General features: G+C 41.9%; 2 protein-coding genes across 7 annotated transcripts in view; one reads left to right on the top strand and one right to left on the bottom strand.

Moving 5' to 3' along the window:
* The first annotated feature begins 475 nt into the window (after positions 1-475).
* LOC121531914 (tetraspanin-3) overlaps positions 476-16,865 on the top strand; it is a 16,942-nt gene continuing 552 nt past the window's right edge. The window contains exons 1-8 of one of the 3 annotated variants that reach the window (XR_005994215.2): positions 476-810; positions 1,638-1,829; positions 2,447-2,521; positions 2,778-2,879; positions 2,996-3,148; positions 3,241-3,324; positions 4,288-4,459; positions 16,045-16,143. Coding sequence is in view for 1 of the 3 variants with exons in the window: in XM_041837472.2 (XP_041693406.1) it covers positions 748-810; positions 1,638-1,829; positions 2,447-2,521; positions 2,778-2,879; positions 2,996-3,148; positions 3,241-3,324; positions 4,288-4,380 (762 nt within the window). In the remaining 2 variants the exon portion in view is untranslated. Of the gene's footprint in view, positions 811-1,637; positions 1,830-2,446; positions 2,522-2,777; positions 2,880-2,995; positions 3,149-3,240; positions 3,325-4,287; positions 4,696-16,044; positions 16,144-16,865 lie in introns of those variants that run through there. The other 2 variants (XR_005994216.2, XM_041837472.2) reach the window with 2 other exon arrangements.
* Positions 15,282-16,865, bottom strand: part of LOC121531913 (proline-serine-threonine phosphatase-interacting protein 1) — a 22,249-nt gene continuing 20,665 nt past the window's right edge. For all 4 annotated transcript variants that reach the window (XM_041837468.1, XM_041837471.1, XM_041837467.2 and 1 more), the window contains 2 exons: positions 16,249-16,358; positions 15,282-16,117 (listed from right to left, as the gene is read on the bottom strand). In XM_041837468.1, the coding sequence (XP_041693402.1) occupies positions 15,986-16,117; positions 16,249-16,358 (242 nt within the window). In that variant the 3' untranslated portion in view covers positions 15,282-15,985. The remainder of the gene's footprint in view (positions 16,118-16,248; positions 16,359-16,865) is intronic.

Raw genomic sequence — 16,865 nt, 5'->3', positions numbered from 1 at the left:
TGTAAATCTCTCTCTGACAAGATTACTTTTATCAATATATTTGGCTCTATTTACGCTCAGATCCGAAAATGCTAATTAGTATCAAAGTAGACATCATGCAAGACTACAAATCCCTGCAAACTCCTACACATCATCTCTAGCTGACACCTTTGCTAACAGATATTGTGTCAATTTAAATTAGATAGTTAATCCAGAGATTATTACCTTTGCCTAGATTTGGCATGCTCATCCAGATCACCATGGCATTTGTAGTTCTTTATGATCGCCACATTAGCAGCTAATTAGCGTTTCATTATTGGGGGTAAATAAAGGTGAATATATTGATTAAAGTCACCTTGTCCTAGAGAGATTTACATGGTTATCAAAACGTCACAGTAGAGTAAGCCTACACAAAGCACAGCCCTTATTTTAAGTGTTAAAAATGAAGGGTGGAAAAACAATTGGAACAATTTCCTTGTTTGACCGCTAGGTTTTATGGGTATCATACTGTGGTACTCTATTGTTAGAGCTGCCACTTGAGTATCTGGTCAATATAATGATTAATCTGTGTTATTATACACACTGCAAGGATGACAAGCTCATCGGGTCACATGACCTACAGCTGGTTGGTTTCTGTGGTGCTAGTGCTCCGGTTTGTGTGAGAGAGAGTCCACTCCAGTCGGTGATGGATTGCAAACGCAAGAGGACATAGCCAGCTAATTCACGAATACGTTTTTACTATAATAATAGAAAATACCTGTTTTAAACATGGGGCAGTGTGGTATTACCTCATCAAAGACGGTGCTGGTCTTTCTGAACCTAATTTTTTGGGTAAGTTAAAACGACAACTGTTTCGTTCGAGTGCGCAAAATCTCAACCACAACATTATACGCAGCACATTTGCTAGCAACCTGCTAGTTACTACCATTCAAGGCAACCTAGGCCATGTGACTGTTTGTCTATCTTTATCTTAAATATACTGTTTGAGAATTTGGGCCTTTGGGTTACTACAAAATGCAATGTTATTGCAGTCATGTTGCTATCCCTTTTATATTTAACTAACGTTAGCTAGCTGAACATTTCCTTTCCTTCTCTGTCTTTCTTTGTCTGGTTGCTTTGGCTACTGCGGCTAGAATCAGGGAGTTTCATGCTGGGCTTTTGTGCCCCCTTTGTCCCAGGACGAAAGGCACTGCCTGGAGTCTAACCCTGTTTAAAAAAAAAAATTTGTTTAATGCCCCTTCCCATAAAATGATACTGTAGCCTGATAACCATACTGTAAGTGGGTCCTCAACATAAAGTGTTTGTTGGCAGCTCTTTTTCTAAACTTCCATATGTTAGGAAATGAGGTTTGAGAGATCAATAAACACAATGGTCTTTGTATTGGTCTTCGCCAGTTAGTGAGCAATCAAATAATTCCAATTGAAGGATTGAGTTATTATAATGACAATGGGATGGTTTTAATAGTTGTATGCTTTTGTGTCAGACAAACATGCCTTTTGGCCCATCCTTAGCCCATAGCACGCTAAAGATTGGCCTCTGATTATTTAGGCCTAACAACCTCTGAGGGACCATCAGAGAGGCGATACTCATTTTAACCTTTTTCTTTTTTTTAATATGCTTTTTTGTGTTATTAATACTCTCTCCCCCCCATCATACAGGCAGCAGCAGGGATTTTGTGCTATGTTGGAGCCTACGTGTTCATCACCTATGATGACTACGACCACTTCTTTGAGGATGTGTACACCCTTATCCCTGCTGTGTCCATAATTGCAGTTGGAGGCCTCCTTTTCATCATCGGTCTTATTGGATGCTGTGCCACAATACGAGAAAGCCACTGTGGGCTTGCAACGGTCAGTGCAGGGCTCTATGCAGATGTTTTTTACAGGGAGCACGTGTGCACCTAAGTTGAAAAATGTAGGATCACACAAAGAAATTTAGGAGCACAATGAAAAATATGAGGTAACAAGCCGTTTTCTTTGTAGTAATGGTGCAAGCATGCCGGTCATGACTCTGCGCTCAGTGTATTCCCCATGGCACTCAGGGGCTGCGGTACGGTGAAGTAATCATTGCAAAAAGTATATTTTTTGTTTGTTTTTTAGCACACTGGTGCGCCTAAATAAACATTCCAGGTCGCACAGCAAAATATTTGGCCGCTTATGCAAGTAAAATGGTTGCACTGTAGAGCCCTGCAGTGAATGTTGCCTTATCACCTACTTCTACAGCATTCAAACTGGGCTCAGTACTCCCTCAGTAATCCTGTTGGCCAGAAGACTGATTACTAAATACATAACCTAGTTCAGGCTACAGAGAGCTTATGTTGTTTTGTATCATGTTGGATAATCCTTCATTACAGTTTTATTGATTTAAATGTGCATTTTATTCCTTATGAATGCTAGAGATCTTAAAATCCTCTCCCTTTGTATTTTCAGGAGTTTCTTATGTTTAATTCTTCCTCTTTTCGCCACAGTTTGTCATCATTCTCCTCCTGGTGTTTGTGACGGAAGTGGCAGTGGTGGTTCTTGGTTATATTTACAGATCAAAGGTGTGTAAGTCAAGTACATATTGATCAAGGTTACGTTTGTGAAAATCAGATTTTGTTCAGGATAACAATACTCTCTGGATATGTTCCTATGTGAAACGTTTTTCTTTCAACCACAATATTAACAATTTTCTCTATGGAAAACATAGTAGCATATGTATTTTTATATTTAGTCTTCCCATGAATGGGAAAAGTGCTATCTTAAGTGGTAATAAGGTTGTGTAAGATGGACATTCTAATCTCAGGAACCTGTTTACAGGTTGAAGACGAAGTCAATCACTCCATCCAGAAGGTGTACAATGAGTACAATGGCACAAACACAGATGCCTCAAGCCGTGCCATTGACTACGTGCAAAGACAGGTGAGAGAGATATAATGTAACTTGGGCAATTCATGTTTTGTGTAACAGTTTTTAAGTTATTTAAAGCTGTATTGAAATTATCTAGTATTAACCATCACCATTTCTCATGCCTGCAGCTCCACTGTTGTGGGATTCGCACTTACTCAGACTGGATGAACACACGCTGGTTTAATGAGTCTCGAAACAACAGTGTTCCAGTGAGCTGCTGCAAACCTAATGTCAGCAACTGTACAGGCTCTCTAGCCCGTCCTGGAGACCTCTATCCAGAGGTAAGAGATTGTCCAATACATACCTATGCTTTGCTCTCATACATAACATACACATTGATTCTCTTACACAATGTATTGTTTTGTGTCTCCAGGGATGTGAAGCCCTTGTTGTGAAGAAACTAAAGGAGATAATGATGTATGTAATCTGGGCTGCACTGACGTTCGCTGCAATTCAGGTACAGAACCAATTCCATCAGCTCTCTTTCGTTCAACTAAGGGATGTGTTGTTCCATCATGTGACCCCCTCCCTATGATGACTCATGAAGTGATTCATTATGGAGGCTGAGTGGGCCTGGGTATGCCATTATTATGTCAACCCCCCCACCACACTCCAGCAGAGCCTCAAGGGACAGGGCCTAGAGGGGATTGATTCATGGGGACAGGGAAAATGCATCTAGGAATTTCTGGAAAAGGGGAAATAGCATAGCCACAAGGTCATCTCAAACTAGGCTAAATGGAGCCTAAAGGAAAAATGGTGTCCCAAGCCAATTTACATTGACTTGATATATTAGTTACTTTGATTTGTTATAAAATGTTAATAATCAGATTCTGTAGGCCGTGGGAAATTGTCAGTGGATTAAGATGGCATGTCATTTGCTAGATTGACCCCTTTTCATTCCTTTCATTTGACTACAATGAGGGGGCAGCTGCATGACAGAGAGCTGCGTTAAAGCGCTGTCATTCATTATTTAAATACAAATCAATCACATGTATTTATATAGCTCTTTCAACATCAGCAGTTGTCACAAAGTGCAATACAGATACCCAGCTTAAAACCCCAGGACAGCAAATGGTCCTAGTCTACATTTAAATAGCTGTTTATCAATGTACTGTAGTTGCTTCCTTTTAATGTCACCTCTGCATTTCATCAACATTACATTCTCTTATTTTATGGGCTGATGAGTGTGTGTGGATGTGAATTTTCTGGTTTGAAGTCATTCTAGAGGCTTTTGACCCAGAAGCTTCCCTGTTTGCTGCTGATGTAGTAGCTTTGTGTCCTTGCTCAGTGCTCAGCCTTTCCTGGGAGAGTAGTTAGCATAGTGTCCAGGTCAGAGGCTGACAGGCGACATCCTCAGGAAGGTATGGATGGAAGACATGGATGACAAAACGCTTCAACCCCTGATGTTTTCCTTTCCTAGGTATTTGGGATGCTGTGTGCCTGTGTGGTGCTGTGCCGTAGGAGCCGTGACCCTGCCTACGAGCTTCTCATGACAGGGGGAACCTACGCATAAGAGGAACACACACCTAGGCTGATGGCTTTGTCAGTGGGGGATGGTTCACTGGCTTGCCCAAGCTCAGGTTTCCTCTTCTGTAAGTTGAAAAGCTCCTCACACAGTGGCTCATACTCCACAATGGTGATGGGTGAAGTGGTGAAAAACCTATTTATTTACATGCTATGTAAGTTGGTGTTTTTGACTTTTTTTCAAAAAGCTACAAGCCGATTCTTAAATGGTGATTTAAACAAGGTTTTTTGTTACAGTGAGGGGAAAAAAGTATTTGATCCCCTGCTGATTTTGTACATTTGCCCACTGACAAAGACATGATCAGTCTATAATTTTAATGGTAGGTTTATTTGAACAGTGAGAGACAGAATAACAACAAAAAAATCCAGAAAAACGCATGTCAAAAATGTTATAAATTGATTTGCATTTTAATGAGGGAAATAAGTATTTGACCCCTCTGCAAAACATTACTTAGTACTTGGTGGCAAAACCCTTGTTGGCAATCACAGAGGTCAGACGTTTCTTGTAGTTGGCCACCAGGTTTGCACATCTCAGGAGGGATTTTGTCCCACTCCTCTTTGCAGATCTTCTCCAAGTCATTAAGGTTTCGAGGCTGACGTTTGGCAACTCAAACCTTGAGCTCCCTCCACAGATTTTCTATGGGATTAAGGTCTGGAGACTGGCTAGGCCACTCCAGGACCTTAATGTGCTTCTTCTTGAGCCACTCCTTTGTTGCCTTGGCTGTGTGTTTTGGGTCATTGTCATGCTGGAATACCCATCCACAACCCATTTTCAATGCCCTGGCTGAGGGAAGGAGGTTCTCACCCAAGATTTGATGGTACATGGCCCCGTCCATCGTCCCTTTGATGCGGTGAAGTTGTCCTGTCCCCTTAGCAGAAAAACACCCCCAAAGCATAATGTTTCCACCTCCATGTTTGACGGTGGGGATGGTGTTCTTGGGGTCATAGGCAGCATTCCTCCTCCTCCAAACACGGCGAGTTGAGTTGATGCCAAAGAGCTCCATTTTGGTCTCATCTGACCACAACACTTTCACCCAGTTCTCCTCTGAATCATTCAGATGTTCATTGGCAAACTTCAGACGGGCGTGTATATGTGCTTTCTTGAGCAGGGGGATCTTGCGGGCGCTGCAGGATTTCAGTCCTTCACGGCGTAGTGTGTTACCAATTGTTTTCTTGGTGACTATGGTCCCAGCTGCCTTGAGATCATTGACAAGATCCTCCCGTGTAGTTCTGGGCTGATTCCTCACCGTTCTCATGATCATTGCAACTCCACGAGGTGAGAACTTGCATGGAGCCCCAGGCTGAGGGAGACAGTTATTTTGTGTTTCTTCCATTTGCGAATATTCGCACCAACTGTTGTCACCTTCTCACCAAGCTACTTGGCGATGGTCTTGTAGCCCATTCCAGCCTTGTGTAGGTCTACAATCTTGTCCCTGACATCCTAGGAGAGCTCTTTGGTCTTGGCCATGGTGGAGAGTTTGGAATCTGATTGATTGATTTCTTCTGTGGACAGGTGTCTTTTATACAGGTAACAAACTGAGATTAGGAGCACTCCCTTTAAGAGTGTGCTCCTAATCTCAGCTCGTTACCTGTATAAAAGACACCTGGGAGCCAGAAATCTTTCTGATTGAGAGGGGGTCAAATACTTATTTCCCTCATTAAAATGCAAATCAATTTATAACATTTTTGACATGTGTTTTTCTGGATTTTTTTGTTGTTATTCTGTCTCTCACTGTTCAAATAAACCTACCATTAAAACTATAGACCGATCATTTCTTTGTCAGTGGGCAAACATACAAAATCAGCAGGGGATCAAATACTTTTTTCCCTCACTGTATTTGTTGCTCTGTGATATTTGACAAATGATATTTGTTGCGCTTAAGTTTTACCCCTTGTTGTTTTGAGGTACACAAGGATGAGGCCTCTGTGGATGATAAACCTACTGAAATGTGGACTGAATACTTTACTCATGTCAGTTTGCAATATGTGTATGGCTTTGGAATATTTTATAAATATTTAAATCTATCATGTAAATAGCTGAGTTGAAGATTCCCTGTGTGTATGAGGTTGCCTTGTGCTACTGCTTTGTTTGTCCAGACCTCACCCTTCAGCAGCACCATTCTGTTTCTGATAAGAAGCAGTGGAACTATAGACAGTATACAAATCAATGGCACTGCATCGGCCCACCAGGAATGGGCAGTAACCAAAGTGCAGTCAAATTAACTGATCTGCTTTGCTCAAATGTGGGCATTTGATTAATCCACATGCACTGTTACTAAAATGTTCTGTTATACTTTCTGTGTGGAGTTGAGCACACTCATGATGTGTAGGCCTAGTTTTAAAATAGATTTTTAAGAAATGTAGTCATGTAGAGAAACGTAAACCGGGGGGGGAACTTTATCAAATAAATAAACTGTATTCCAGCCAGAAGATTCTGTAGTTTCATTTATTTATATATTTCACAAAGATATGCTCACATTTCTCTGCACACAACCAAGACCATAGCCATGCCTCTCTTGTGTGGACATTAGCGCTGTATGGTTTTCTCCAGACAAAGCACCCTGATGTTCAAACACTAATTGTCTGAGAGCTTTTGTCATTGGCAGAGCCATGGAGTCACATCCTAAACCACTTTTGTGGAAAGGGGTTAAAGTTCACCTCTTTCCCAGGGGGAGGGAGACCTGGCTTTAAGTGATTTGTGTAGCCATGCTTTTGGTTAAACACAGAGTCAGATGATCGGGTTATCTCAATCTTGTTTAATATGGTATTGGGACAAACCTTGTCATTAGATCCTTGAATTGGGTACAGGGGTGCCATAGGCCAGTTGTACCTTGTCTGTATTAAAGCTACAAATAGCTAGCTACTTGCAGAGTTTCTCTCTTATGCATCAGCTAACAGTTACACAGTAATTGTATTTGTAGATTGGGACTTTGAGTCAGGCTCTTAATGACCAGATGCCTCAACTAGTTGGATCAGTCTGCACTGTAATGTGATTGTCTTGAGTCACAAACGGACAGCTGCTTGTGGGGTTTCCAAATAAGTATTGTATTGTATTTAGTTGCGATGAAGCCTATAAAGTCGAGCCATTCTGTAGAGTTCACATTGTGTTAGTAGGCCAAATTGTGATCCAAAGCATTTATAGTGCACTAATTATAGAACTACATAATACAGCATAGATTGCTCGTGTGGGAAACCTCCTGAAATATACATCTATACACATAATCAAAGGATTGCTATTTTAGAGTTAATAATTCAACGTTTTTTGTTTTTTTAAATATTAAAAATGGAGTCAAACAGCCTGGGTCGTCTGCAAACTTGATGATTGAGTTGGAGGCGTGCTTGGCCACGCAGTCATGGGTGAACAGGGAGTACAGGAGTGGGCTGAGCATGCACCCTTGTGGGGCCCCAGTGTTGAGGATCAGCGAAATGGAGGTGTTGTTTCCTACCTTCACCACCTGGGGGTGGCCCGTCAGGAAGTCCTGGACCCAGTTGCACAGGGCGGGGTTCAGACCCAGGGCCTCGAGCTTAATGATGATCTTGGAGGGTACTATGGTGTTGAATGCTGAGCTATAGTCAATGAACAGCTTCTTACATAGGTATTCTTCTTGTCCAGATGGGATAGGGCAGTGTGCAGAGTGATGGCGATTGCGTCGTTTGTAGATCTATTGGGGTGGTAAGCAAATTGAAGTGGGTCTAGGGTGGCAGGTAAGGTAGAGGTGAAATGATCCTTGACAAGTCTCTCAAAGCACTTCATGATGACAGAAGTGAGTGCTACGGGGCAATAGTCGTTTAGTTCAGTTACCTTTGCTTTCTTGGGTACAGGAACAATGGTGGCCATCTTGAAGCATGTGGGGACAGCAGACTGGGATAGGGAGAGATTGAATATGTCCATAAACACACCAGCCAGCTGGTCTGCACATGCTCTGAGGACTCTGCTAGGGATGCAGTCTGGGCCGGCAGCCTTGCGAGGGTTAACACGTTTAAATGTTTTACTCACGTCGGCCACGGAGAAGGAGAGCCCACAGTCCTTGGTAGCGGGCTGCGTCGGTGGCACTGTGTTATCCTCAAAGCGGGCAAAGAAGGTGTTTAGCTTGTCTGGAAGAAAGACATCGCTCTCTGCGACGTGGCTGGTTTTCCTTTTGTAGTCCGTGACTGTCTGTAGACCCTGCCACATACGTCTCGTTTCTGCGCCGTTGAATTGCGACTACACTTTGTTTCTATACTGACGTTTTGCTTGTTTGATTGCCTTGCGGAGTGAATAAATACTCTGTTAGTCACCTTGCCATGGTTAAATGCGGTGGTTCGCACTTTCAGTTTTGTGCGAATGCTGCCATCTATCCACGGTTTCTGGTTAGGGTAGGTTTTAATAGTCACATTGGGTACAACATCTCCTATACACTTCCTGATATACACAGTTACGGTATCGGTGTATTCGTCAAAATTATTTTCACAAGCTACCCGGAACATATCCCAGTCCACGTGATAAAAACAATCCTGAAGCATGGATTCCGATTGGTCAGACCAGCGTTGAATAGTCCTTAGCACAAGTACTTCCTGTTTGAGTTTCTGCCTATAGGAAGGGAGAAGCAAAATGGAGTCGAGATCAGATTTGCCAAAAGGAGGGCGGGGGAGGGCCTTGTAAGCATCATGGAAGTTTGAATAACAGTGGTCTAGTGTTTTAGCAGCGCGGGTACTACAGTTGATATGTTGATAGAACTTCGGCAGCCTAGTCCTCAAATTTGCTTAGTTAAAATACCCATCTACAATAAATTCAGCCTCAGGATATGTGGTTTCCAGTTTGCATAAAGTCCAGTGAAGTTCTTTGAGGGCCGTCGTGGTATCGGCTTGAGGTGGGATATAAACGGCCGTGGCTATAACGGTCGGCATTTGATTGTGAGGTATTCTAGGTCGGGTGAACAAAAGGACTTGAGTTCCTGTATGTTACTACAATTACACCATAAGTCGTTAATCATGAAACACACACCTCCGCCCTTCTGCTTCCCGGAGAGATATGTATTCCTATCTGCGCGATGAACTGAGAATCCCTCTGGCTGGACCGATTCCGACAGAGTATCCCAAGACAGCCATGTTTCCGTGAAACAAAGTAAGTTACGGGCCCTGATGTCTCTCTGGAAAGAAATCCTTGCCCTGAGCTCATCAACTTTGTAATCCAAAGACTGAACATTAGCGAGTAATATACTCAGAAGCGGTGGGTGGTGTACGCACCTCCTATGTCGAACCAGCAGGCCGCCTCGAGTGCCTCTCCTCCACCGGCGATGTTTTGGGTCGGCCTCTGGTTCGAACAAAGGATCTGCTTCGAGGGAAGTCGTATTCCTGGTCGTATTGCTGGTAGTTCTGGTGAGTTACTGCCGCTCTGATATCCAATAGTTTTTCCCGGCTGTATGTAATCACACAGACAGCTGTGGTCCTCTGTAGCTCAATTGGTAGAGCATGGCGCTTGTAACGCCAGGGTAGTGGGTTTGATCCCCGGGACCACCCATACGTAAAAATTGATGCACACATGACTGTAAGTCGCTTTGGATAAAAGCGTTTGCTAAATGGCATATTATTATATTATATTATATTATATTATATTATATTGGTAAAGGTACGTTACTTGACTTACCCCTAACCAATAAAACTATAAACGCTTATGAGATTTCCTCCACCCCAGTAACACATTTAGAAACAAAACCCATGGCCTGTTAAATAGAACCAATGAATGTTGAACATGTAGAGACTTGTTAATTAAACTTAAGGCCCAGTCTATCCTGTCTCAGGTGCCAGACTTATTATGGACAGAGCACTCCATTTACAGTGGACTGAAAGGCAGTGCTAGCCCAGTTATAATAAATGTTGATCGCAGAAAGAAACTCTAGTCTCGAGAGCTACCTTAAAAAGGAAGCTCCCAAGATCACTCCTCCAATGTTTCTCTTCCCTTCTGAATTGGCCGATGTATTTTATAAATTCGGCGCATATGTTCATCTTAAAATAATAGACATTTAATAAGTGTGAAGCAGAAAGTGAATATCCAACAGAAATTGGTAATAAATATATAGAGTAACATTGTTAGGGGAGACTCAAATGAAAACTTTATCCTTATTGGAAGGCATTGTTATCATGTTTGTTTTGTTTTTAAACCTTACAATAGGGGTAAAAGCAGAACATTGTTTGAGAGTGATCCGTGTGTATTAGCAGTAGTGATTGAGAATTGTTTTTTCTACTGGAAAAAGTAGGAGGGTTCTAGTTGAAGGAAACATGGAGACTAGTGAAAGTAACACAGACATTGATAAAGAAGGTAAAGTGGAAAGATTCATGGTACTCATGATCTATCAGTTGATGTCAAATTTAATGAGTGTTGACAGTATGTGAATGGTAATATGTTATTAGTGGCTTTCAGATAGCACTTTAATAATGCCATATTTTAGTAATTTGAAGATGCTGAGGTTTCTATACAAGGTCACATGATGAACAGAGGGATTGAGCCTTGGGACTGATATTCAATTAGAGGCCACCATCTGGTGTTTGGGTTAGAGATAAGCTTCCTGTGGACAAATAGATTAGCCGCCAGTGAAAGTGAGTGGGACTCACTGAACTCAAACAGGCTGTAAGGGACACAGTTGGACATTTGGGACAGAGGTATGAATAATTGAATAAGATACATTTTTGACCATTTCCAGTTATTATTACTTAATTCTATAGGTTGGGTAACACCAGTGATTTAAGTAAGAAGGTAATGTCATCTAAAACAATAATCTGTTTCCATTACGTGGAACTGTGTCTAAACTTGAAGTAGATCCAAGTAAATGTTTTTAGTACCGAATATTGAGCTGATGTAGCTCAGTTGGTAGAGCATGGCGTTTGCAACGCCAGGGTTGTGGGTTCGATAAAATAATGTATGCGCTAACTGTAAGTCGCTCTGGATAAGAGCGTCTGCTAAATTACTAAAATGTAAATGTCTGATAAGCTAGCACCAACTTTTTAAGGACCTACAGTGAGGGAAAAAAGTATTTGATCCCCTGCTGATTTTGTACGTTTGCCCACTGACAAAGAAATTATCAGTCTATAATTTTAATGGTAGGTTTATTTTAACAGTGAGAGACAGAATAACAACAAAAAAAATCCAGAAAAACGCATGTCAAAAATGTTATAAATTGATTTGCATTTTAATGAGGGAAATAAGTATTTGACCCCCTCTCAATCAGAAAGATTTCTGGCTCCCAGGTGTCTTATACAGGTAACGAGCTGAGATTAGGAGCACACTCTTAAAGGGAGTGCACCTAATCTCAATTTGTTACCTGTATAAAAGACACCTGTCCACAGAATAAATCAATCAATCAGATTCCAAACTCCACCATGGCCAAGACCAAAGAGCTCTCCAAGGATGTCAGGGACAGGATTGTAGACCTACACAAGGCTGGAATGGGCTACAAGACCATCGCCAAGCAGCTTGGTGAGAAGGTGACAACAGTTGGTGCGATTATTCGCAAATGGAAGAAACACAAAATAACTGTCAATCTCCCTCGGCCTGGGGCTCCATGCAAGATCTCACCTCGTGGAGTTGCAATGATCATGAGAACGGTGAGGAATCAGCCCAGAACTACACGGGAGGATCTTGTCAATGATCTCAAGGCAGCTGGGACCATAGTCACCAAGAAAACAATTGGTAACACACTACGCCGTGAAGGACTGAAATCCTGCAGCGCCCGCAAGGTCCCCCTGCTCAAGAAAGCACATATACATGCCCGTCTGAAGTTTGCCAATGAACATCTGAATGATTCAGAGGAGAACTGGGTGAAAGTGTTGTGGTCAGATGAGACCAAAATGGAGCTCTTTGGCATCAACTCAACTCGCCGTGTTTGGAGGAGGAGGAATGCTGCCTATGACCCCAAGAACACCATCCCCCACCGTCAAACATGGAGGTGGAAACATTATGCTTTGGGGGTGTTTTTCTGCTAAGGGGACAGGACAACTTCACCGCATCAAAGGGACGATGGACGGGGCCATGTACCGTCAAATCTTGGGTGAGAACCTCCTTTCCTCAGCCAGGGCATTGAAAATGGGTCATGGATGGGTATTCCAGCATGACAATGACCCAAAACACACGGCCAAGGCAACAAAGGAGTGGCGCAAGAAGAAGCACATTAAGGTCCTGGAGTGGCCTAGCCAGTCTCCAGACCTTAATCCCATAGAAAATCTGTGGAGGGAGCTGAAGATTCGAGTTGCCAAACGTCAGCCTCAAAACCTTAATGACTTGGAGAAGATCTGCAAAGAGGAGTGGGACAAAATCCCTCCTGAGATGTGTGCAAACCTGGTGGCCAACTACAAGAAACGTCTGACCTCTGTGATTGCCAACAAGGGTTTTGCCACCAAGTACTAAGTCATGTTTTGCAGAGGGGTCAAATACTTATTTCCCTCATTAAAATGCAAATCAATTTATAACATTTTTGACATGCGTTTTTCTGGATTTTTGTTTTGTTATTCTGTCTCTCTGTTCAAATAAACCTACCTTTAAAATTATAGACTGATAATTTCTTTGTCAGTGGGCAAACGTACAAAATCAGCAGGGGATCAAATACTTTTTTCCCTCAATGTATGTATATACTGTATTCTATACTATTCTACTGTATCTTAGTCCATGCCGCTCGTCCATATATTCTTAATTCTTACTTAGATTTGTGTGTATTGGGTATATGTTGTGAAATTGTTAGATATTACTGCACTGTCGGAGCTAGAAGCACAAGCATTTTGCTACACCCGCAATAACATCTGCTGAACACGTATGTGACCAATAACATTTGATTTGATTTGATTTCCGTGACGCAAAATTGTAGTGGAAATTACCACCAGGGACTCAGTCAAACTCAAATGAATCATTCTTTATTATCAGCAAGCTGGAGAGGTTCCAACAAACTTAATGCACCATAGTACACGTCTGTCAGGAGCTCTGCCGGGGTAGTCCCATTAGTTATAATAATAATAATAATATGCCATTTAGCAGACGCTTTTATCCAAAGCGACTTAGTCATGCGTGCATACATTTTTGTGTATGGGTGGTCCCTGGGATCGAACCCACTACCTTGGCGTTACAAGCGCCGTGCTCTACCAGCTGAGCTACAGAGGACCAGTTCTCTTCTATACGACTATACAAAAAAGCTACATAGGCATGGTTCATAGGGTTGGTTTCTGCATGTGACTGGCACTGTCTCCTATCTTAATTTATAGAACTTATTCTGGGTGTTCTGCCAAAAGGTCTGAGGAGGGGGTCATGACCATCTCCTCCTCATATCTCTACCCAGCACCTACAGGAACCAACGATTGTATGAGATAAGATGTACAATTCAAGGCTATCTCTTCAGACAACAACATTTCTGGTACAATCTTCCTAGAAGTCGGAAAAACATGACGAGGAACATGTCAAAATTATGATTTTTGGCACTTTAGCAAGTCTTTATTCATATAAAAAATCTGAGGTCTATATTAAAGGGGCACTTCATTTAATATAACAGCCCAGCTAACAACAAACGTTCCAACTACTTTAGAGAACATTCCCTTGAGTCTCAGTAGGCCATTAACTAATGTTTTCATAGGAATGTTCCCGTTATGTGCAAGGAATGTTTCCAAGAGACCATTCCATTAATGTAAAATAGAACTTACCCAGAATGTGGTTACCATGTTCTCAGAATTTAAGATATTAATGTTCTAGGGGGAATGTTGCAAGAACATTAATGTGTCCAGTTTTCTATGGGTTAGGAGAATACACCAACGTACCACCAAACATACACAGAATATAATTGCCATGTTCTCAGAACATAAGATATTAATGTTCTAGACACGTTTCATGGGAACGTTGCAGGAACATTTCTTTGTATCAGTTGTCACGACGTCGCCTGATGGTCCCAAAAAAATGTTACACATCACGTTTTGTGACTATTGCCGAGCCAATCAAGGCCCTGATTGGTAAACCAACTATCCATTCGTAGCTCTTTGTCTGTTGGGCAAGGTCAGGGACACACAAACTGCTTTCAACTCCTCATCTGGGATTTGAACTCACAACCTCTTGGTTCACAGTACTCCGATCTTCCCACTACTCCACCATGTCTATGTTAGGTGTCAGTTAAATCGGACTATTCTCATCATTGATCCAGGCTCTGTCGTAGCCGGGACCAGGAGACCCATGGGGCGGCGCACAATTGGCCCAGCGTCGTCCAGGGTAAGGGAGGGAATGGCCGGCAGGGATGTAGCTCAGTTGGTAGAGCATGGCGTTTGCAATGCCAGGGTTGTGGGTTCGTTTCCCACAGGGGGTATGGGGAAAAAAATAGGAAAAAAATAAATAACTGTAACTGTTAGTCACTCTGGATAAGAGCATCTGCTAAATGACTTAAATGTAATTGATTTTATTTTCTTATTTCAACAATTTAAGGGCTTTCTGTGTAGTTGTCTAATGTGGGTGGGGCATGTTAACCTGTTTTAATGATAGTCCTGAATCACTAGGATCAATAAAATAGTTTTCTTGAATGTACTTTTAACAGAGCTGAGATTTACTTCAAAGTGCATGATGAGAATAGTCAGATTAACCGATACATGACACGGACATGGTGGCGTAGCAGGAAGATCAGTGTAACGTAAACCAAGTGGTTGTGAGTTCAAATCCCAGGTGAGGACTGTTGAATAATAATTACTGTATAAATGAACATGCACAATGTAAGCATGATTGTCAAAGTGTGACAAATATGTAAGTTAAAAGGACTGTGTGTGAGTATTCCTAATGATATTCCTAATGGTTCACCAATCAGGACCTTGACTGGCTTGGCAACAGTAACAAGGCATGATGTGTAATGAAAAATGTTTTTTTTTTTGGGGGGTGAACGTTTCTTGCAACATTCCCATGAAACGTGTCTAGAACATTAATATCTTATGTTCTGTGAATGTTTGGTGGGACGTTGATGGAATATTCTCCTAATCCACAGAAAACTGGGCACATGAATGTTCTCATGAAACGTATCTAGAACGTTAACATTGCATATTTTTAGAATGTGGTAACCACGTTCTGGGTATATTCTGTTTGACATTAAGGGAATGTTCTCCTAACTAACACCAAAACATGCTAAAAAGGTTCTCAGAAGGTTTATGCTAACATAGATAGAATATTCCCTTAACTAACGGAAAACTGGACACTCAAACATTACGGGAACATTACAGGTAACATTACAAAAATGTTCTCTCTCCCTAAAATTGTTAGCTGGGAGGCTTTTAAAATTCTATATTATTGCACAATTTCTACTTAAAATATCATAGGGAAGCAAAATGTACTCTATTTGTGTAACGACCCACAAACTGTGGTGCTTGTAGACTCGAGAGGAAAGTAAAACAGGTAAGTGCAAGTCTTTCCATCTTGACAATACATAAGTGAATAATCTCCATCATTAGATAAAGCCATGGTCTCAGGTCAGTAACGTCACTCAACAACACATATAGCCAAGAATGAGAACATTATCAGCGCTGTAAGGCTTAGAGAAAATAGTCAAACTAAGACATGCGGGGTGGGGATATGCTATGTGCCCTACAGCCTTATTACTTGTGCCAAGAACAGTTCATTCTTTGGCCAGATAGGATCCAGGGACCAGTCCTGACAGGCCGTTTCTCTCCACAGTCCACCAGCCATCCAGATCTTGTTCAATGACCACAACCGTCTCCCCTGCAAACATGGACAGCTCGTCCTCACCCTAGAGATGGACAAGGACAAGGCCGGGTTAGTTAAGTTGTGGTTCAAATGTCACAGAAACGTGAATCCACTCATTATTAGTGTAGGCCTATATGTTGAATGCAGGCATATAGAGTGTCAGCGCATTCTGACCTGAGCCACATAGTCATATAGAGCCTGGTACTCCTCTCTGCTCTCAGAGATGGTTGGCTCCACTCGCTGAAATCCAGGAATGGAGGCGTACACTCCATCTGATGTGTCGGCTAAGGATTACACATAGAGGCAAGCAGATTAATCAGTTATTGGGTCAAGCAACTGGCAGTTTGAAACATCATTACTACCTCTATTGACAACTGAAAAAGTAATCCCATGTGATGTCAGACCCTGCTTAATATTGCTCAAACATATACTTTTACGCCAAGGGACAGTCACCCTTAGCAGCGATGGCAGAAAGCGGACGTTTCTGGATTTCAGGGATACAGTATTTCTAACCTAATTTTAGTTTCCCCTGAACAACAGAAGGGGGAACTCCGCTCAGGCGTATTTCATCGCCTGCTACGTTAGGTTAAGGGACAGTTGACCTGAATTCAGATGTTTGTGCCCCCTGGTGGTCAAATAAATTGATGGAAAACCTACATGATAAAGTTATGGGCTATTACTGTTTCCAAATTATGATTGGAACAAGACTTTTCCCTTTAAGATCAACACAATGCATTGTTATGAGGGAGCATAGAAAAATAACATACATCGTGATCCTCTCAGTCTCAGTT

Source organism: Coregonus clupeaformis, chromosome 19 (assembly GCF_020615455.1).
Source record: "Coregonus clupeaformis isolate EN_2021a chromosome 19, ASM2061545v1, whole genome shotgun sequence".
Lineage (NCBI taxonomy): Eukaryota > Metazoa > Chordata > Actinopteri > Salmoniformes > Salmonidae > Coregonus > Coregonus clupeaformis.
This window is presented reverse-complemented; position numbering and strand designations above follow the sequence as displayed.